This window comes from Caretta caretta, chromosome 7 (genome assembly GCF_965140235.1).
Source record: "Caretta caretta isolate rCarCar2 chromosome 7, rCarCar1.hap1, whole genome shotgun sequence".
NCBI lineage: Eukaryota > Metazoa > Chordata > Testudines > Cheloniidae > Caretta > Caretta caretta.
This window is the reverse complement of record NC_134212.1, coordinates 52590201-52607889: the sequence shown is the minus strand read 5'-3', so window position 1 is coordinate 52607889 and position 17689 is coordinate 52590201. Positions and strand designations below refer to the sequence as shown.

General features: G+C 51.2%; 2 protein-coding genes across 2 annotated transcripts in view; one reads left to right on the top strand and one right to left on the bottom strand.

Moving 5' to 3' along the window:
• Positions 1-5846: 5846 nt before the first annotated feature.
• On the bottom strand, positions 5847-12535 carry LOC125640695 (uncharacterized). Its single transcript, XM_048859571.2, has 2 exons — positions 12423-12535; positions 5847-10356 (listed from the first exon to the last, which is right to left on the bottom strand). The coding sequence occupies exon 2, from the start codon at positions 7328-7330 to the stop codon at positions 6668-6670; it is 663 nt and encodes a 220-aa protein (XP_048715528.2). The 5' UTR covers positions 7331-10356; positions 12423-12535; the 3' UTR covers positions 5847-6667.
• Positions 12536-12716: 181 nt separating this feature from the next.
• The window catches only part of LOC125640693 (uncharacterized), a 32356-nt gene continuing 27383 nt past the window's right edge, over positions 12717-17689 (top strand). Inside the window, exon 1 of the mRNA XM_048859568.2 lies at positions 12717-12849. The gene's annotated coding sequence lies outside the window, so the exon portion shown is untranslated. The remainder of the gene's footprint in view (positions 12850-17689) is intronic.

Sequence of the window (17689 nt, the reverse complement as noted above, 5' to 3'; positions counted from 1 at the left end):
AGGGTCTGTTGAACGTGTATCTTCTTAGGCTGCATTTTTGTCCCCACTTACTGTTCTCCTAGTGTTAATTGCGCACCTGACAAGACTTGACCAATAAGAAGCAAGCCTGTGCGATTATCATGTGGCGGAATGGCACTCAAAAGTTAACATTTGGAACAACTATGTAAACGTCTTCCTGTGAAAACAAAACCTTCTTGTCTTGCTTCACAGATCTAAATCTGCTCGTATTCCAGGTATGTTCTAAATGTATCTGTACAGTATGGACGGATCTCTCAGAAAAGACAGCTCTTCAGTGTAGGAGTCGGAAAAACAGCCCACCAGGGGCAGGACACCATTAAGCAGCACACACATTAAGCAGAAGTTCCTGAAGTGTTAGCCGCAGAAACACTGTCACCCCATCCCGCCACCCCTCAAAAGGGCACTGGCCCCCTCCCCACAGGCTGCGCGCCTGGAGAATGCACCCAGCCGCTGCAATGGGTGGCCACTTGCTTGCACAAGGACAGTAATACATACAGTATGTATAGAATCATAGAATATCAGGGTTGGAAGGGACCTCAGGAGGTCATTCTAGTCCAACCCCCTGCTCAAAGGAGGACCAATCCCCAACTAAATCATCCCAGCCAGGGCTTTGTCAAGCCTGACCTTAAAAACTTCTAAGGAAGGAGATTCTACCACCTCCCTAGGTAACGCATTCCATGTTTCACCACCCTCTTAGTGAAAAAGTTTTTCCTAATATCCAACCTAAACCTCACCCACTGCAACCTGAGACCATTACTCCTTGTCCTGTCCTCTTCTACCACTGAGAATAGTCTAGAACCATCCTCTCTGGAACCACCTCTCAGGTAGTTGAAAGCAGCTATCAAATCCCCCCTCATTCTTCTCTTCTGCAGACTAAACAATCCCAGTTCCCTCAGCCTCGCCTCATAAGTCATGTGTTCCAGACCCCTAATCATTTTTGTTGCCCTTCGCTGGACTCTCTCCAATTTATCCACATCCTTCTTGTAGTGTGGGGCCCAAAACTGGACACAGTACTCCAGATGAGGCCTCACCAATGTCGAATAGAGGGGAACGATCACGTCCCTCAATCTGCCCGCTATGCCCCTACTTATACAGCCCAAAATGCCATTGGCCTTCTTGGCAACAAGGGCACACTGCTGACTCAGATCCAGCTTCTCGTCCACTGTCACCCCTAGGTCCTTTTCCGCAGAACTGCTGCCTAGCCATTCGGTCCCTAGTCTGTAGCGGTGCATTGGGTTCTTCCGTCCTAGGTGCAGGACCCTGCACTTATCCTTATTGAACCTCATCAGATTTCTTTTGGCCCAATCCTCCAATTTGTCTAGGTCCCTCTGTATCCTATCCCTGCCCTCCAGCGTATCTACCACTCCTCCCAGTTTAGTATCATCCGCAAATTTGCTGAGAGTGCAATCCACACCATCCTCCAGATCATTTATGAAGATATTGAACAAAACCGGCCCCAGGACCGACCCCTGGGGCACTCCACTTGACACCGGCTGCCAACTAGACATGGAGCCATTGATCACTACCCGTTGAGCCCGACAATCTAGCCAACTTTCTATCCACCTTATAGTGCATTCATCCAGCCCATACTTCTTTAACTTGCTGACAAGAATACTGTGGGAGACCGTGTCAAAAGCTTTGCTAAAGTCAAGAAACAATACATCCACTGCTTTCCCTTCATCCACAGAACCAGTAATCTCATCATAGAAGGCGATTAGATTAGTCAGGCATGACCTTCCCTTGGTGAATCCATGCTGACTGTTCCTGATCACTTTCCTCTCATGTAAGTGCTTCAGGATTGATTCTTTGAGGACCTGCTCCATGATTTTTCCGGGGACTGAAGTGAGGCTAACTGGCCTGTAGTTCCCAGGATCCTCCTTCTTCCCTTTTTTAAAGATTGGCACTACATTAGCCTTTTTCCAGTCATCCGGGACTTCCCCCGTTCGCCACGAGTTTTCAAAGATAATGGCCAATGGCTCTGCAATCACAGCCGCCAATTCCTTTAGCACTCTCGGATGCAACTCGTCCGGCCCCATGGACTTGTGCACATCCAGCTTTTCTAAATAGTCCCTAACCACCTCTTTCTCCACAGAGGGCTGGCCATCTACTCCCCATGTTGTGATGCCCAGTGCAGCAGTCTGGGAGCTGACCTTGTTAGTGAAGACAGAGGCAAAAAAAGCATTGAGTACATTAGCTTTTTCCACATCCTCTGTCACTAGGTTGCCTCCCTCATTCAGTAAGGGCCCACACTTTCCTTGGCTTTCTTCTTGTTGCCAACATACCTGAAGAAACCCTTCTTGTTACTCTTGACATCTCTTGCTAGCTGCAGCTCCAGGTGCGATTTGGCCTTCCTGATTTCTTTCCTACATGCCCAAGCAATATTTTTATACTCTTCCCTGGTCATATGTCCAAACTTCCACTTCTTGTAAGCTTCTTTTTTATGCTTAAGATCCGCTAGGATTTCACCGTTAAGAGAAGCTGGTCGCCTGCCATATTTACTATTTTTTCGACTCATCGGGATGGTTTGTCCCTGTAACCTCAACAGGGATTCCTTGAAATACAGTCAGCTCTCCTGGACTCCTTTCCCCTTCATGTTAGTCCCCCAGGGGATCCTACCCATCCGTTCCCTGAGGGAGTTGAAGTCCGCTTTCCTGAAGTCCAGGGTCCGTATCCTGCTGCTTACTTTTCTTCCCTGTGTCAGGATCCTGAACTCAACCAACTCACGGTCACTGCCTCCCAGATTCCCATCCACTTTTGCTTCCCCCAATAATTCTTCCCAGTTTGTGAGCAGCAGGTCAAGAAAAGCTTCCCCCTAGTTGGCTCCTCTAGCACTTGCACCAGGAAATTGTTCCCTACGCTTTCCAAAAACTTCTTGGATTGTCTATGCACTGCTGTATTGCTCTCCCAGCAGATATCAGGAAAATTAAAGTCACCCATGAGAACCAGGGCGTGCGATATAGTAGCTTCTGCGAGTTGTGTATGAATATGAGTGTATGAGTATGTGTATGCATGTGTCACAAACAATGCAGCTGAAGCCTGCTGCCTACCAGCAGTGACCCCAGCAACCGGCCTCTGCGGGCTGCTGCCTGCAGAGAGCCAGCAGGTGCCACTGGGCTGTGCCTGCCAAGGAGTAAGTAACCGAGGCAAAAACCACAGCCAGTCAGCCAGCCAGGTGGAGGGGGACAAGGGGCTGCACAGTGCCCTACCTGCCCTAGACCCTCCCTATTTCCTAGAAAGTCAGATATCAAGGATTGTTTAATCTCCCTTCCAGGCACATAAAAGGGTGCAGGGGGCACACCAATGGGTGACTAGTAGTAGGGAGAAGGCAGGGGTGAATGAAGGACAACTAGAACAGCCTTCATGAAATATAGAAGATACTTAGAGAAAGTTTTGTCAGTTTCAGTCTCTGCACTCTGCAGGACACTGACAAAACAAGAAGAGATCTGAGATCGTGCCCCTATGTCCTAAGGACATTTCAGGTGTTTAATTCAATATATAAAGAGGGTGGAATGAAAACTATTATTTCTTTCAAAGGAGGCACAGTAATTTCCCTGACTATCCAGTTTTCCCCTCCGATCCCTTTGTGGTTTTGTCTATCGGGCTATTTGCTTTCCCTGTGAATCTTTCCTTGCTTTAGCAAAATTCCTTTGCCCAAAATAAACCCTGATCGTCATGACACATCTTCCCACCATGTTCTTTGTGTTTTTTTTGAAACAGTAACATTTCAAAGAGGATCTGCTGGGGAGGGAATGGGATAGATTTGAACTTGGAAATGGTTCCCGATTTTGATTGTATTTTTTGTGTATTATACTATTGGAGATTCCCTCATCCAGGGGGCAGAAAAGAACTGCCCCTGCCTTCATCACACACACGCCAACAACTGTGAGTGAAATTAACAAGGATGCCAGAAATGGCCCCTAATCCCACGGGCTGAACCACGGAGGGAACAGCTGAGTTTAAACAGTCATTATGCAGGTGGAAGACGTCCTGGGCAGGCTTCTCCCTCAGCCAGTCCCCTTGCTCCCCACCACAAGCTAGAGGGGAGCCCCTGCAGAGTGCCATGCACAGGAAGCACAGAACCTAGCTGCCTTCTGCAGCTGGGCCGGAGGAGGAGAGGGAGAGAAACAACAAACAAATGTGACAGTGAGTTTCCCCTTTCCAAGCTTTTATTAGCTATGAGTTTAAGCTGTTTGTTATGCAGCCAAAGGAGGTGAAAGTTTGCCAGTACTGAATATTCCACTTTCTTGCCGGTACGCTGCTGCACTTTCATCTCTGGATCTACTGAGTGTGTTCATCCTATTTGTATGTATGTATCATTCTTGTATCTGAAACTAGAAATATGAAGTATTACTCTGATGTCCTATCGTAATTATGCAAAGTGTGGGCAATTAATGGTGGCTTAGCATCTTGATGGCTCCCATTGACTAGGACAATTGGGTGTAAATGGTTTATTTACCTACAAGCCTTCTTGTGGACCTGAGGGCCAGCCTGTGGGTAATGAAGAATGAGGTCTTACAGTGACATGTGACAATGTCACCTCGTACTGGAATCCATCTTAAATCTGGTACTTTTCCATTTAGAAGGAGGGATGGGGACCCAGAGAGAGACAAAGGATTCCCGCCTTGTGCCAAAGCCATAAAATGGGGTGGAACAGAACAAAGGAGGCTGCAGTCATGAGAAATCCCCTACCTACCACCTGAGCTAGAACAAGAACTGTACTGGGGAGAGGATTGGGCCCAGACTAAGAAGGCATCTAGTCTGTGAAAGAAGCTTATTGAAACAACTCTGAGGGTGAGATTTACCTGTATTCAGTTTCTTAACATATTAGACTTAGACCTGCATGTTTTTGCTTTATTTTACTTGGTGACTTACTTTGTTATGTCTGTTATTACTTGAAACCACTTAAATCCTACTTTTTATTCTTAATAAAATCACTTTTATTATTGAACCCAGAATAAGTGCTTAATACCTGGGGGAGCAAACAGCTGTGCATATCTCTCTATCAGTGTTATGGAGGGCAGACAATTTATGAGTTTACCTTGTATCAGCTTTATACAGAGTAAAACAGATTTATTTGGGGTTTGGATCCCATTGGGAACTGGGTGTCTGGGTGCTGGAGACAGGAGTACCTGCTGAGTGGTTTTCAGTTAAAACCTGCAGCTTTGGGGATGTGGTTCAGACCCTGGGTCTGTGTTGCAGCAGGATTGCATGTCTGGATCAACAAGACAGGGTTCTGGAGTCCCAAACTGACAGGGAAAACAGGCTCAGAGGTAGTTTCAGCATGTCAGGTGACAGTCCCTAGGGGGTCTCTGTGACCAAACCCATCAGACAAGCGAGATGATGTTTGTCCTGGCTGTGATGTCCTGGAAGGCCATCCTCGAGGTGCAAGATCTCCCTGCAGCAGCGTCTCCACAGGTTTTCTTCAAGCTGCTTTTCCTATCAATGCTGTTCATCTGTGAGACCCTGAAAGCACTGAGGGTCTTCTTAGAGGCTGTTACCCGATAGGCATTCCATGGAGCAGCATCAGGTTTTTGTGGAATCGGCAAGAGAGCGATCATCTTCTCAGTCTCCCCTGGGGTCTCTGAAGCAGCATGAAGATTTTCTTTTGAAGTCGTGGCAGCAGATTCCATCTTCAAAGCGGTAGTCTTCCTCAAGATAGCAAGTCAAGTCTTCTAGAAGGTATACTTTCTGCCTCAGTAATTAAACTGATAAGAACAGATTTAAAATTTGTATTAAAACTAATGTTAAAAAAATTATATAATACATAGGTTGAGTAAAGAGTGTCTGTACATCTGAGTAGAGTGCTTAGATTATCCACAAATACAAAGTTTGTTTTTAAAAGTTTTATGATACATAGAGTACATAATCAGCTATAACTCAAATTTAGGTGAATAGATTTAACAATTCAGTTTACATAATAGAATCCGAATACTCGAGTACATCACTCATGAAAAGTTGTACAAAGATTTGGTTGTGGAAAGCAAAATATATCAATGCATGGAGATTGTCCCTCAGTAATTGAGAATTAGGTTGGTTGTCCATTTAGAAAATATAATCCATGAGGAAAGTATTTGTTACTTTCCTGACTGCACTTCTCATCTGCACTCCAGCTCATTCCTCCTGGTATTGCCGATGTCTGGTGATATGTTCTATGTAGATGTCCCTCGACCCCCTGATGGTGTCTGACACCATGAGTCGCCGCATCAGCCAAGCGTAGTGTTGACCGATTCCACATTCTCTCAGCGCTCACTCATTACTGGGGTCCCATACACCTAAGACTCCGACGATCAGTGCGTGTCTGGACCTGGTAACAATGAGCTCTCAAGGTTTCGGCCAGAAGGGCATATTTCTCTACCTTTCGAGCTTGGGCATCGTGAAAGGCTGGGGTCCTGTTCTCAAACGGCACTGTGATGTCCACCATGATGATCTTCTTCCAGTCCTCATTGGTGATGATGATGTCCAGTCACAGTTGGTTGTCGGTTCTGGGGATGGTGGAGTTTACGGCAACCTTCCCCACAGGTGGCGGGATGGCTCTGGCCAGGCAATCTTGGATGGCATTGTGTCATAGCTGCCAAGCTCTCGAATGGGGCTTGCAGCTACACAGGACATGGGGTAGCGTCTTGTTGGCGTATCTGCACTTCCTGGATCACTAGTCCTGATTCCCGTGGCAGACGGCTCTGTTCAGTGGCACGCAGTTGAGCTGGGCCCTGTGGATGAACCTCCAGTCAGCAAATTGGGTGAAGCTGCCCTCGGGGAGGAAGTGGTTGCTGACATCACACTTGCACGTCACCTCAAATGCCTTGCCCTGGTCCAGCTTCCTTTTCAGGTTTTCCACGTATTGGCAGCAGGTGGCATCCTTCAGGGTCCTCTCCAGCATGGGTCTAGCTCTTGGAGTGATGATAGTGTGATCTGTATTCTTCACCTGTGGCACCAGGTCTCCAAGCTCCTGGAGTTCATTGCACCACGTCCAGTGGCAGCCACTCATGTAGTCCAGTCCAGTCGTGTAGCATTGCAGGCACGAGTCCAGAGTGAAGCAAAGTCTCCCGTCTCTTCCAAATTCACCTTCCAGCAAGCCGCTCAGGTAGGTGAGGACATATTGGTTGGAAGGGGTCCTGGTGATTCGCTTCTTGATGGCATCCTGCAGAGCACTCTCCGTGATGTTCCTCACCATGGCATCCGGGCACGTCAGAAGGTGGAAGGTGTGAGTGATCATGGTAACGTTGCACAGATCACCTGTTAGAGGGATGTTGGCGCCACCATGCATTTGCGAGATGTACACCAATACATTGCTGGCTCTCTGAGGAAGAAACATTCACTTCTTCACCAGCTGCCAGATGGTGCTGTCTGCCTTGTTCAGAGGTACCTTCGCCATGGCAGATAACCTTAGGAGAATGAGATACGGGGCATCAGGGAGGTATTCAAGGCATCAATCTTCTGCCACGGTGCCAGTAGAGAGGAGTCGCTCCTGGCCACATCTCATAGGATCTCCGTGATGGTATCCTCAGGTGTCAGCTGGACATGGAAACCCCTTGGCGTGCCAAGATGTTGGTATGCTTGCCCATCTTCGAGGAAGATCATGGGTTCACCCTGGATCTGAAATGGTTTCTCCTGGACCGAATCCCTTCTACTGCCATCGATATGTAGGGATGCACACTTCCTGGCATTGAAACGGAGTCCAATCCAATTGGCAGCCTGGCTGGTGATGTCAAGCATTTGTTGGAGCCTCTCAGGGTTGGCTGCAATCAGGACCAGATCGTCTGCATAGGCCAGGATATTCACTCTGTTGCCGTATAGCTCGAAACCGCCTATACCTCTGGAGATCGCTTGAATGGGCAGCTCCATGGCTAAGTTAAAAATGATTGGCTCAGGGTGCAGCTACGGATAGGAATTTCAGGTGTCTCTCCTTCCATGGAGCGGGTAGTGGTGGTGCAGCCTTCATACAGTTCCTGGACCACTTGGAGAAAGTTTTCAGGTATCCTGAACTCTCGCAGCATGTCAAAAATGTGCTGGTGGGGCATCGATCCAAAAGCATTAGCCAGGTCAAGCCATGCTATGGCAGTCTGAAGAACAAAGTTGTGTTCACAGCAGCCTTCGCATGACATGAAGCCTTTCTGGATGGAGCTGATGGATCCTCCGTTCACCAATCAGTCTGTGATCCTAGCCGCAAGGCAGCTGGCATACAGTTTATACATGGTGGAACAGAGAGATGGGTCTCCAGTTGTTGGGGTCGTCTCACTCGCCTTTCTTGTAGACGAGCACTGTCATCAACTTCTTCCAGAAGCTGGCAGTATGGCGGAACCGTTTGCATTTGTTGAAAATGGCAGTTAGTACCAGGCAACCAGGGTCTCATTTTTTCAGGAAGTTGTAATGAATGCCATCTTTTCCTGGGGCTGTGTTTTTGGTCTTTGTGAGTCTGGTCACTACTTCCTGTGATGTAAAGTCTTGTTCCAGGTCCTCTGCATAGTCAACCCGGGGTAAAGGATGAAGGCACTCTGGACACTTTGCGTCGTTCTGAGCTACATGGTCAAAAACCCCCTTAAAGTACAAGAATAGTCTCTTGGTCAGGATTGCGCAGCAGGATGAGGGCCCCCTAAGGATCTCTTTCATAGCTTTAGGGTGGCTTGACTGCTAGAGCTCCTGGATGCTGCTGCTGGGTCACAGCGGCGACTGATGTTCTTCTCCTGGCTTCCCTCGTGTTGTTGTGGGTCTGTCTGGATGCAGGAGCTCTGTGCGCAGTCGGTGTGTTCTCCTGAGTTCCCTACCTCCCAGATTCACTAAAGATCTTTCTGCAGAAATTGTGTTTGTCTACAAAGCGGTCAAAGTCCTCGAAGGAGGCTGTCTTCACTAACTCCTCCATCCAAGCGGCTTGCCATGGTGTGGCGGCCCTCACCATGGGCTGTTGCTCTTCCGGCTGCTCAAATCTCCGCAGGCTCAAGATGGAAAACTGCTGTGGGATTAGCCTGTTGCTTTTTTCCCTCCTGGTGTTGAGAACTGCATTTGGCCGGATCTTCCAGAACAAGGGCAGCATCTTCCCTTATGGATTTTAGGGCAGCACTGGTCCTTTTAGGAAGGACAGTTTTAGAGGCAGCGGGTGGGTGGCCTGTGACGTAGTGCTAGCTCTTCCGACTACAGGATCCTGTGAAGTTACCTGTGGAGGGGTGCTGACCCTTCTGACAATAGCGTTGTGATGGACGTACTGCGAGGAAGCACCAAGCCGTCTGGAGATGGAGTTGCCTTACATAAGCTGCAAGGGAGTGCTGATCCTCCTCTTGGCAGTATCCACCTTAGGGATTTTTGAGGAAGCACGTTCTTTCTTTTTCATGATGTGGCTCTGTGGGAGTTGGCTGGGATGCAGTAGCCGGCGTGTTTGGGGAGTTGGAAGCCGGAGCTGGAGCAGGTGGTGTTTCTGCTTTCAGAGTAGAGATGGGGTGGCGGCAATATAGACTGGTAGAGCTGAACTCTTCCAGTTCAAGATGTCCTTTGAAGGTGACTTGATGAGACTTACACTTCTTCTGCATCTCGAAAGGCAGGTCACAGAGGGCACATCGAAAGGTGATCCGCTTGCTATGGATTCTCTTGAGGTGTCTGCTGAGATTGCCAATGTACTGAAATCCTCCGCCTGGATAGCAGAAGGGGCAGAGGAGCATGTCTGTAGGGAGGGGATACTGGAGATAGATGCAATCATTCTCCTTTCCTTCTCCCTCTGTTGGATTGGCTTCAGTCATATCAGCGGATTCACTAGATGGTTCTGGTTGCTCTGGGAGAGTAGTATGGAGAGGTTCGGCTGGGCAGGCATCTAGTGAGATGTTGCAGTCCATCTGGGTGGTTTCTGAGGAGACGCTGGTCTTCCCAGTTGAGGTACCTTCCAGCACAGCAGGACAATGACCAGCATGAGGATCCTGGGCAGTGGAGGAGATGGGATAAGTTCTTGGGGCATCCTTGTCCTGAAGAGCAGGTGAGATGATGTTTGTCCTGGCTGTGATGTCCCGGAAGGCCGTCCTCGAGGTGCAAGATCTTCCTGCAGCAGTATCTCCACGGGTTTTCTTCAAGGAGATGCTGCTTTTTCAATCGATGCTGCTCATCTGCGATGTCCTGGAAGCGTGGAGGGTCTTCTTAGAGGCTGTTCCTGGATGGGCATTCTGTGGAGCAGCAGCGGTCCAAGCGGCAGTTGAAGGTTTCTGTGGAATCGGCAAGGGAGCAATCATCTTTTCAGTCTGTCCTGGAGTCTCTGAAGCAGCATGAAGATTTTCTTTCGAAGCAGCAGCAGTAGAATCCATCTCCAAAGTGGTAGTCTTCCTCAAGATAGGGACACAGTGAGTCTTCTAGAATGTGTAGTTTCTGCCTCAGTAATTAAATTGATAAGAACAGATTTAAAAATTTTATTAAAGGTAATGTTTAAAATCAAAATTTACATTTGTTAAGAGGGAAGGTACTGGACACCTGGGGTCAGGCTTGAGTTATGAGAGATTACAAGTATCAGTTACAAGGTTCACAAGATACATACATAGTAAATAACCAGCATAGACCCAGATTGGGGTGTGGGAGTTTTTAAAGAGTCAGTGAATAAGTGATCTCAGGTATGCCACCCATTAAATATATTTAGAGTCCAAGTCAGGGTTGGTATAGTGAATAGGTACATGGGTGGGGTGCATCTCTTGGTTTGTCAGGGGAGGAAGTGAGTTATTTCCCTGACCGGCGGTCTTATTTACTCCTCCTAGTACTGACGGCGTCCCGTGATGTTCTCCGTGTAAATGTCTCTGGACCACCTGATGGTGTCGGACACCATGAGCTGTCTCATGAGCCAGGCATAGCGCTGACTGACTCTGCATGCTTTCAGCACTGGCTCATTGTGAGGGTCCCACACGCCCAAAACTCCCATGACCAGGGCGTGGATCTGGATTTCGTAGCCCTGGTTTCTTAGGGTGTCAGCCAGCGGGGTGTATTTCAACACCTTCTGAGCTCGGGCCTCATGGAAGGCCAGGGACCTGTTTTCAAATGGCACCGTGATGTCCACCATGAGGACCTTCTATTTTCCTCATCGGTCATGACGATGTCGGGTTGCAGTTGGCTGTCCGTTCCAGGGATGGCAGAGTCAATGGCGATCTTTCCCAGGGATGGCCAGATGTCTTTCACCAGCCGGTCCTGGATGGCACTGTGGCGGTGCCACCAGGCTCCGGAGTGGTGCTTACAACCACACGATTAATTTTTTTTAGCTAATCGTGTGAGTTAACTGGGATTAATTGACAGCCCTAGTATCAGGGTTTGTTTGCTTTGCTATCAGAATGAGCTGCTCTCCCAGCTTTCTCCCATGGGTAGCTCATTCTGACGGGTGGGATCGCTGCAAGGTGCTGGTTCTCAAACTTTTGTACTGGTGACCCCTGTCACATAGCAAGCCTCTGAGTGCAACCCCCCCCCATAAATTAAAAACACTTTTTTCTATATTTAACACCATTATAAATGCTGGGGGCAAAGCAGGGTTTGGGGTGGAGGCTGACAGCTCATGCCCCCCCCATGTAATAATTTTGCAACCCCCAGTTTGAGAACCCCTGCTGTAAGGTCTAACTCTGAAGTATGCTTACCCCTGACAGGCTTTTTAGAAGAATTTTATGATAAGATACAGTATAGATCAGGAGCGAGCAAACTTTTTGGCCCGAGGGCTGCATCGGGTTTCAGAAATTGTATGGAGGGCTGGTTAGGGGAGGGGGTCATGGCCCGCCCCCCCCCCCGGACTCCTGCCTCATCCAACCCCCCCGTTCCCTGACGGACCCCCAGAGCGCCCCATCCATACACCCCGGCTCCCTGTCCCCTGACCGCCCCGGACCTCCGCCCCAACTGCCCCATCCAACCCCCCTCTCCTTCCTGACTGCCCCCCTGGGACTCCTGCCCCATCCAATCACCCCTTCTCCCTGTCCCTTGACTGCCCCCGGAACCTCCGCCCCATCCAACCCCCCCTTCCTGACTGCCTCCCAGGACCCCTGCCCCTATTCAACCCCCTGTTCCCGCCCCGACCCCTATCCACATCCCCGCCCTCCGAGCACCCCTCCGAACTCCTCTGCCCTCTATCCAACCCCCCGTTCCCTGCCCCCTGCTCGCGCTGTCCGGAACACCAGTGGCCGGCGGCGCTAGAGCCGGCGCCGCCGCGCAGCACAGAGCACAGGCCAGGATCTGCGGCTGCGCTGCCCCAGGAGCTCACAGCCCGCCGCCCAGAGCATTGCGCCGGGGGCCAAGTGAGGCTGCCGGGAGTGGGGACAGCGCGGGAGGGGCAGGGGGCTAGCCTCCCCGGCCAGGAGCCGGGCCGGATGTGGCCCGCGGGCCGTAGTTTGCCCACCTCTGGTATAGCATATGACTGTATATTTCAACCTTAATTCACAACCGAGCATATACATTAATTTAAAGATAGGCACCTAGAGACGTAGTTTTATAGTTCATGGCTGCTTGCAGCTTAGACCCTCCTCCGTGGTCTCCTTAACGGTGCCCTTTTTCTTGTCTTGGGCCTCCAGCCGGAGAGAACCCCCTGGCCCAGTCAGCGCTGCTACATCCGGGCTGGTGCTGAGGGCATAGGAAGGGGCTGCAGCAGCTGAGAGCAGGAGCCGGAGAGGACAAAGACAGCTCGATACTGCGTAGCTCTGCCCAGGACGCTGCTGCTTCCGTGTGATCTGGGAGCCTGGGCTAAGCCGCTGCTGCTTCCCCGGGTCGGGGACCTGCATTAAAGCCTCCTGTGCCCCAGCCTGGCGTTTCTCCAGCGGGAACTCTCCTCGGGCTCTGCCGACGCCAGCCCCTGAGCCGGAGACTCCAGCGGAGAGGCCTCGGGGACAGCGCTGGGAGTGGCAGGTGGGTGAGTGCCTGGCTCTGGGAGCTCGCGGCCCGGTAAGTGTTCGTGCCCCCGCGGGCAAGGTCGGAGCTGGGTTAGCCTCAGTGAAGCCACTGCCCTGGCTTTGCACCCAGCTCGGATCCGCAGGGCCCTTAAAGTGGGGCGGAGCGGGGCGGGGAAAGAGAGCGGGCCCCGCGGGGTGAGGGGAGAGGAAAATAAGCAGCGTTGAGGGGAAGGGGGAGAGAGGGCGCAACGGAGTGGACTGAGCTCTGGCCGCAGGCAGGCCGTGCCCGGGGAGAAGGGCAGGTGGTGGGGGAAGGGCTCCAGGCAGACCCCCTGCTCTCGCGCCTCTGACCTTTGGCCAATTTTGCCCCATTTTCTCTCTCCTCTTCAAACGTCCGTTTAAATTCTCATCCGAGTTGGGCCATATCCCCACCCATTTTATCTGCGGCCCTTTGCCCTCGCTTAGGTGGGAAATTGTTGCCCTGAGTCATTCCCCAAATGGGAGGGGGGTTGGTGGGTAGCGGTGGGAGAGCCTGAGACACGCTGCCTCAGGGGTGGGGAGAGGGTGGCCATTTTTTGCCATTAACAGGGCTTGGAAGGGACACAGCAATGGGAGGCAGGAGCAAGTTTCTCTACTGAAGTATCGGCTCCCAGCTGCTGCCCCTCCCCCTCATCCACCCAATGCACCTTCCCCTGTCTCTGCCCCCTCCCCAGGGCCAGGAGCCTGCCTGCTCCACATACATCTCCAAAGCAGCTTTGCAAAGGGCTGTCTGCTGCCCAGGTGAATGGTGGCGGGAAACTACTTTTTCTGTGAAAAGAAAAGGAGGACTTGTGGCACCTTAGAGACTAATAGATTTATTTGAGCATAAGCTTTCCTGAGCTACAGCTCACTTCATCGGATGCACTTTTTCTGTGGTTATTGAACTTCCATACACAGTCCTCTCAAACTTTCCCTCTAATTATTAAATATCCCCCAGAGCTTGGTGCTTTCCTCTTCTATTGTCAGATATTTTGTTTTTAACCCTTTTCCTCCCCAATTCTCAAGGACTGAGATAAAAAAGTACCCTAAACTCTGCCCCATTTTCTCTCTAATTCTCTATTGCTAATGTATTATGCTTGGAGATTATCCCTTGTTTCTAATTACAAAATGTTAACATAAAATCTCAGTTTTTGCCCTTTCTTCTCATTCTTGATTATTGATATAAAATCCCTGGAAATGTTTCCCCTGTTCTCTCTCTTTATCAAATATTGATAAGAAATTCACTCAGATTTTATCTCTATTATCAACTGTTGATATAAAAACCTCACATTCTCCTACTTTCCTCTCTAACTTATGAAGATTGATCCAAAATTCCTCAGATTTCCACCCTTTCTCTTTAATTACTGAACACTGATATCAAATCTCAGAGTCAGCCATTTCCACTATTTGTCAATCAGGCTACGATTTAGTCACAGGTATTTTTAGTAAAAGTCTTGGACAGGTCTTGGGCTATACACACACATTCATGGGCCCCTGACCTGCCATGACTATTACTAAAAATACCTGTGACAAAATCTTAAGGGGGTTGCTGCTAGGCCTGGGGCTGCTGCTGGGGGGGGGGGGTGTCTGGAGGAGTGCTGGGGCTGCTGCTGGGAGACGGTCACCCTGGGGGAGGCATCCCAGGGGGCCGCTGCTGGGGGACGGTCACCCTGGGGGCTATTGCTGGTGGGGGCCAGGGCCAGCCATAGCACCTGCTGCCAGGGGCCACCGGCAGCAGCAGCTGCGCTGGCCATCCGGGGAAGTAGCTACTCCAGTCTCCTGGGCACCGCTGCTGGCAGCGGCTGCACCAGCCGCCTGGGCAAAGCTGCCGGGGGGGCTGCCTGGGGAAGTGCCTACTCCAGCCGCCTGGGGAATTGCCGCCGGCAGCAGCTGCACTGGCTACCTGGGGACCACTGCTCAGGTTGTCTTTGGGGCCAGCTCCACTGGCTGCTGCTCGGGTGGTCCCCAGGGCTACGTGCCTGGGGCCGTCTGAGCAGTGGCCGGTGCAGCTGGCTGCGGGGCTGCTGGATCGGCTGGCTGCAGAGCTGCTCCATGAGCAGCCAGTGGAGCTGGCCCCAGAGCCAGCTGACTGACTCTGTGACCAGAAGTATCCCCATCCCCCATGTGGGATTGCTTCCCCCAGCTCTGAGGTGCAGCCACCTCTGGGGTGGGTCAGTGGCCATTATTTTCCAGGGACAGGCCAAGGAAATGTCTTAAATATTTTGGCTCCTCCGTGCCATCCTTCTGTTAAGGAAGCATTACCCAGGGCTCCCAGCTGCATGTGTGAATGGCCGGCGGGCAGGGGCTGGTAACTTTCTATCCATTTACCAAACACTAATGTGAAATTACCACAGATTTTGCTTCTCTCCCTCTGTGAAAACTGCAAGAACATGTGGTTTTGGATGGAAAACTGGTGTTCAGAGTCCTTCTCTCCGATGCGGAGGGAGGAAGGTGGGAAAGGGGTTGCCCTGTGTCACAGGGCGCTCTGTTAGCTATGCGCTGTGCTGCACTGCCTGACCCATTTGGATTGTCTCTTGCAATAAACACACAGGCTGTTTCTTTTCCCTATGGGGATCTTTAATCTTTATATTCCCAGCACTGCAGAACATAGTACCAGCATGTGCCAGGAGGAGCCTTCCACCCAGCCCACTCTATTACACCCCACTCTCACTGAGCTTCCTGGTACATCCTGTTCTTCCTAATTATATAGTCTTCCTTTTATTTTGCTAATCACCTCATTAGCCCAATCTTTGCCCCGCTATTTTAATGATCTCACTATAACAGGTTAATTGTCTCAGGGCAAGCCAGTAATTTTCTCTGTGAGGCAATTACCTGAAAGACAAGGGTACTATAGCTAGCCCTCCACAGGCCCCACACAGTGATCTGCCTAAAAGGGTTCTGGCCTCCTCCCTTCTGAGCTTTGTTCCTGGTCTCATTGAGACCAATATTAATCTAGAGTCACTGCAAGGAAGGACAAGGAGTAATTCCAGATTAACATGGAGGCAAATAAGATCTGCACCCTCCCTGTGGGCAGAGGCGGCAGGTTTGTATAATTTTTGTTGATGCCCAGAAAAGGTCCAAGTCTCCCCCCCCCACACACACACCTGCTTGTATATATATATATATATTTTGAAATAATCTAAAAATGTGAGGGTTCTGGGGTGGGGCTGGTGATGAGAGGTTTGGGCTGTGGGAGGGGCTAGGGCAGGGAGTTGGGATGCAGGGGGGAGGGCTCTGGCTGGGAATGAGTGGTTTGGGGGGGGGCTCAGGGCTAGGGCAGAGGGCAGGGATGTGGGGGGTGAGGGCTAGGGCAGAGGGTTGGGGTGCTGAGGGTGAGGGCTCTGGGGTGAGGCGGGGGATGAGGAGTTTGGGGTGCAGGCAGGCTGCCCCGAGGCTGGGGCAAGAGAGGACTCCCCCTGCCGGCAGCAGCAAGCTCTGGGGGAGGGGCCCCCCTCTCCCACCCAGCAGCACGCTCACCTCACACCAGTGTTGCTGCACATGCACCTAGGGTCCCTCAGGTCCACGAAGCCCCCTAGCCTTCCCTGCAGTGGGTGCTGGGGGGGGGGGTGGGCTGACATCACGTTTGGCCTCCTTCCCTCCTCACTGTAGCCTCACCAAGGGGTGGGAAATGGGCCCTTTCTCCAGCTTGGGGCAGGAGCCATGACTGCGGGCAGGGAGGCCCCCTCTGCTGGTGGAGGGTCCCACTGGAAAAGGGAAGGGTCAAGGCAGCCTGCCCTGGCACTAGTGGATGAGGGTCACTAGGACCCTGTGGCTGCAGTTGATGCCCGGAGTCAGCGGAGCAGAGGCAGGGTGGAGCGGCAGGGGGGAGGCGCATGGGAGCAGTGGGACACTTGGGGGTGGTGCACAGGGGCGGCAGGCAAGGCCAGGGGAGATACCCGGTCCCAAACATTGCCCTACTACTGGGGGCAACCCAAAGCCCTGACTACACCCCAAGAAAAACCCCAGACACCTTATCATCCCTCCACACCATTCTCCAGCAACCCACCTTGCCCCAGTGACCAGTCAGCTGGGTGATGTTTTTAATGTAACGAGCCGGGGCATGTAAAGGCCAACTGCCCCAAGAACCCCAATAGATTACAGTTCATTGCACCACAATTACACCAGAGGTCCTCAGGCCCAGATGCCTCCCAGATACCCTCCGAGTGGAGGGAATCTGTGAGTGTGGGTAGGAAGAAGGTTACAGCATGGAGGGACAAGTGTCGGCTATCCATGCTTCCTTAGTGGACCCCAATTTATTTGACCCAGAGGTCCAAGTGACAATTCAACCCTTCAAGTCAAACTCATTTGACTTGCTTACAGCCAAGTTGCTGGTCAGGAACATGGACTTTTGCAGTCTATGATGATTATCCCTTCCCCATGCTGTTGGGGGAAGACTTGGCCAACCATATAAAGCTAGCCAAGAGGGTGGGAATGGTCACCTGCAGCCAGGCTAAGCAAGCTGTGACACCTAGCTCTGTTCCGGAGACTTCTACCAGGACCCAGTCAGAGGTGATGGAACCGGACCCCAGGCCAACGTCTGCAACAGCAGTAGTGGATCCAGTCCCAGAGACCCAGACGGAACCAGTCCCAGAACCGGAACTAGCGGAACAACCAGCACCAGACCCATTGCCAGCGCTGAATCCAGTGCTTCACTGGTGGCCTGAAGGTGTCTACTACGAAGGGAAAAGTGCTGGTGGCATGGAAGAGGTGAACCTCTCCATGACCCTTGGGCGTATTCAGCGACAGCAGATCAAGGAGCTGTGCCCTAGCTATACGCCGATGTTCTCAGCCACCCCAGGACTGACTGAATGGGCATACCACTCCATTGACACAGGTAA

Excerpts from the sequence above, each read along its gene's own strand:
- LOC125640695 (XM_048859571.2), bottom strand. The coding sequence starts at position 7,330 with ATGTTTCTTCCTCAGAGAGCCAGCAATGTATTGGTGTACATCTCGCAA.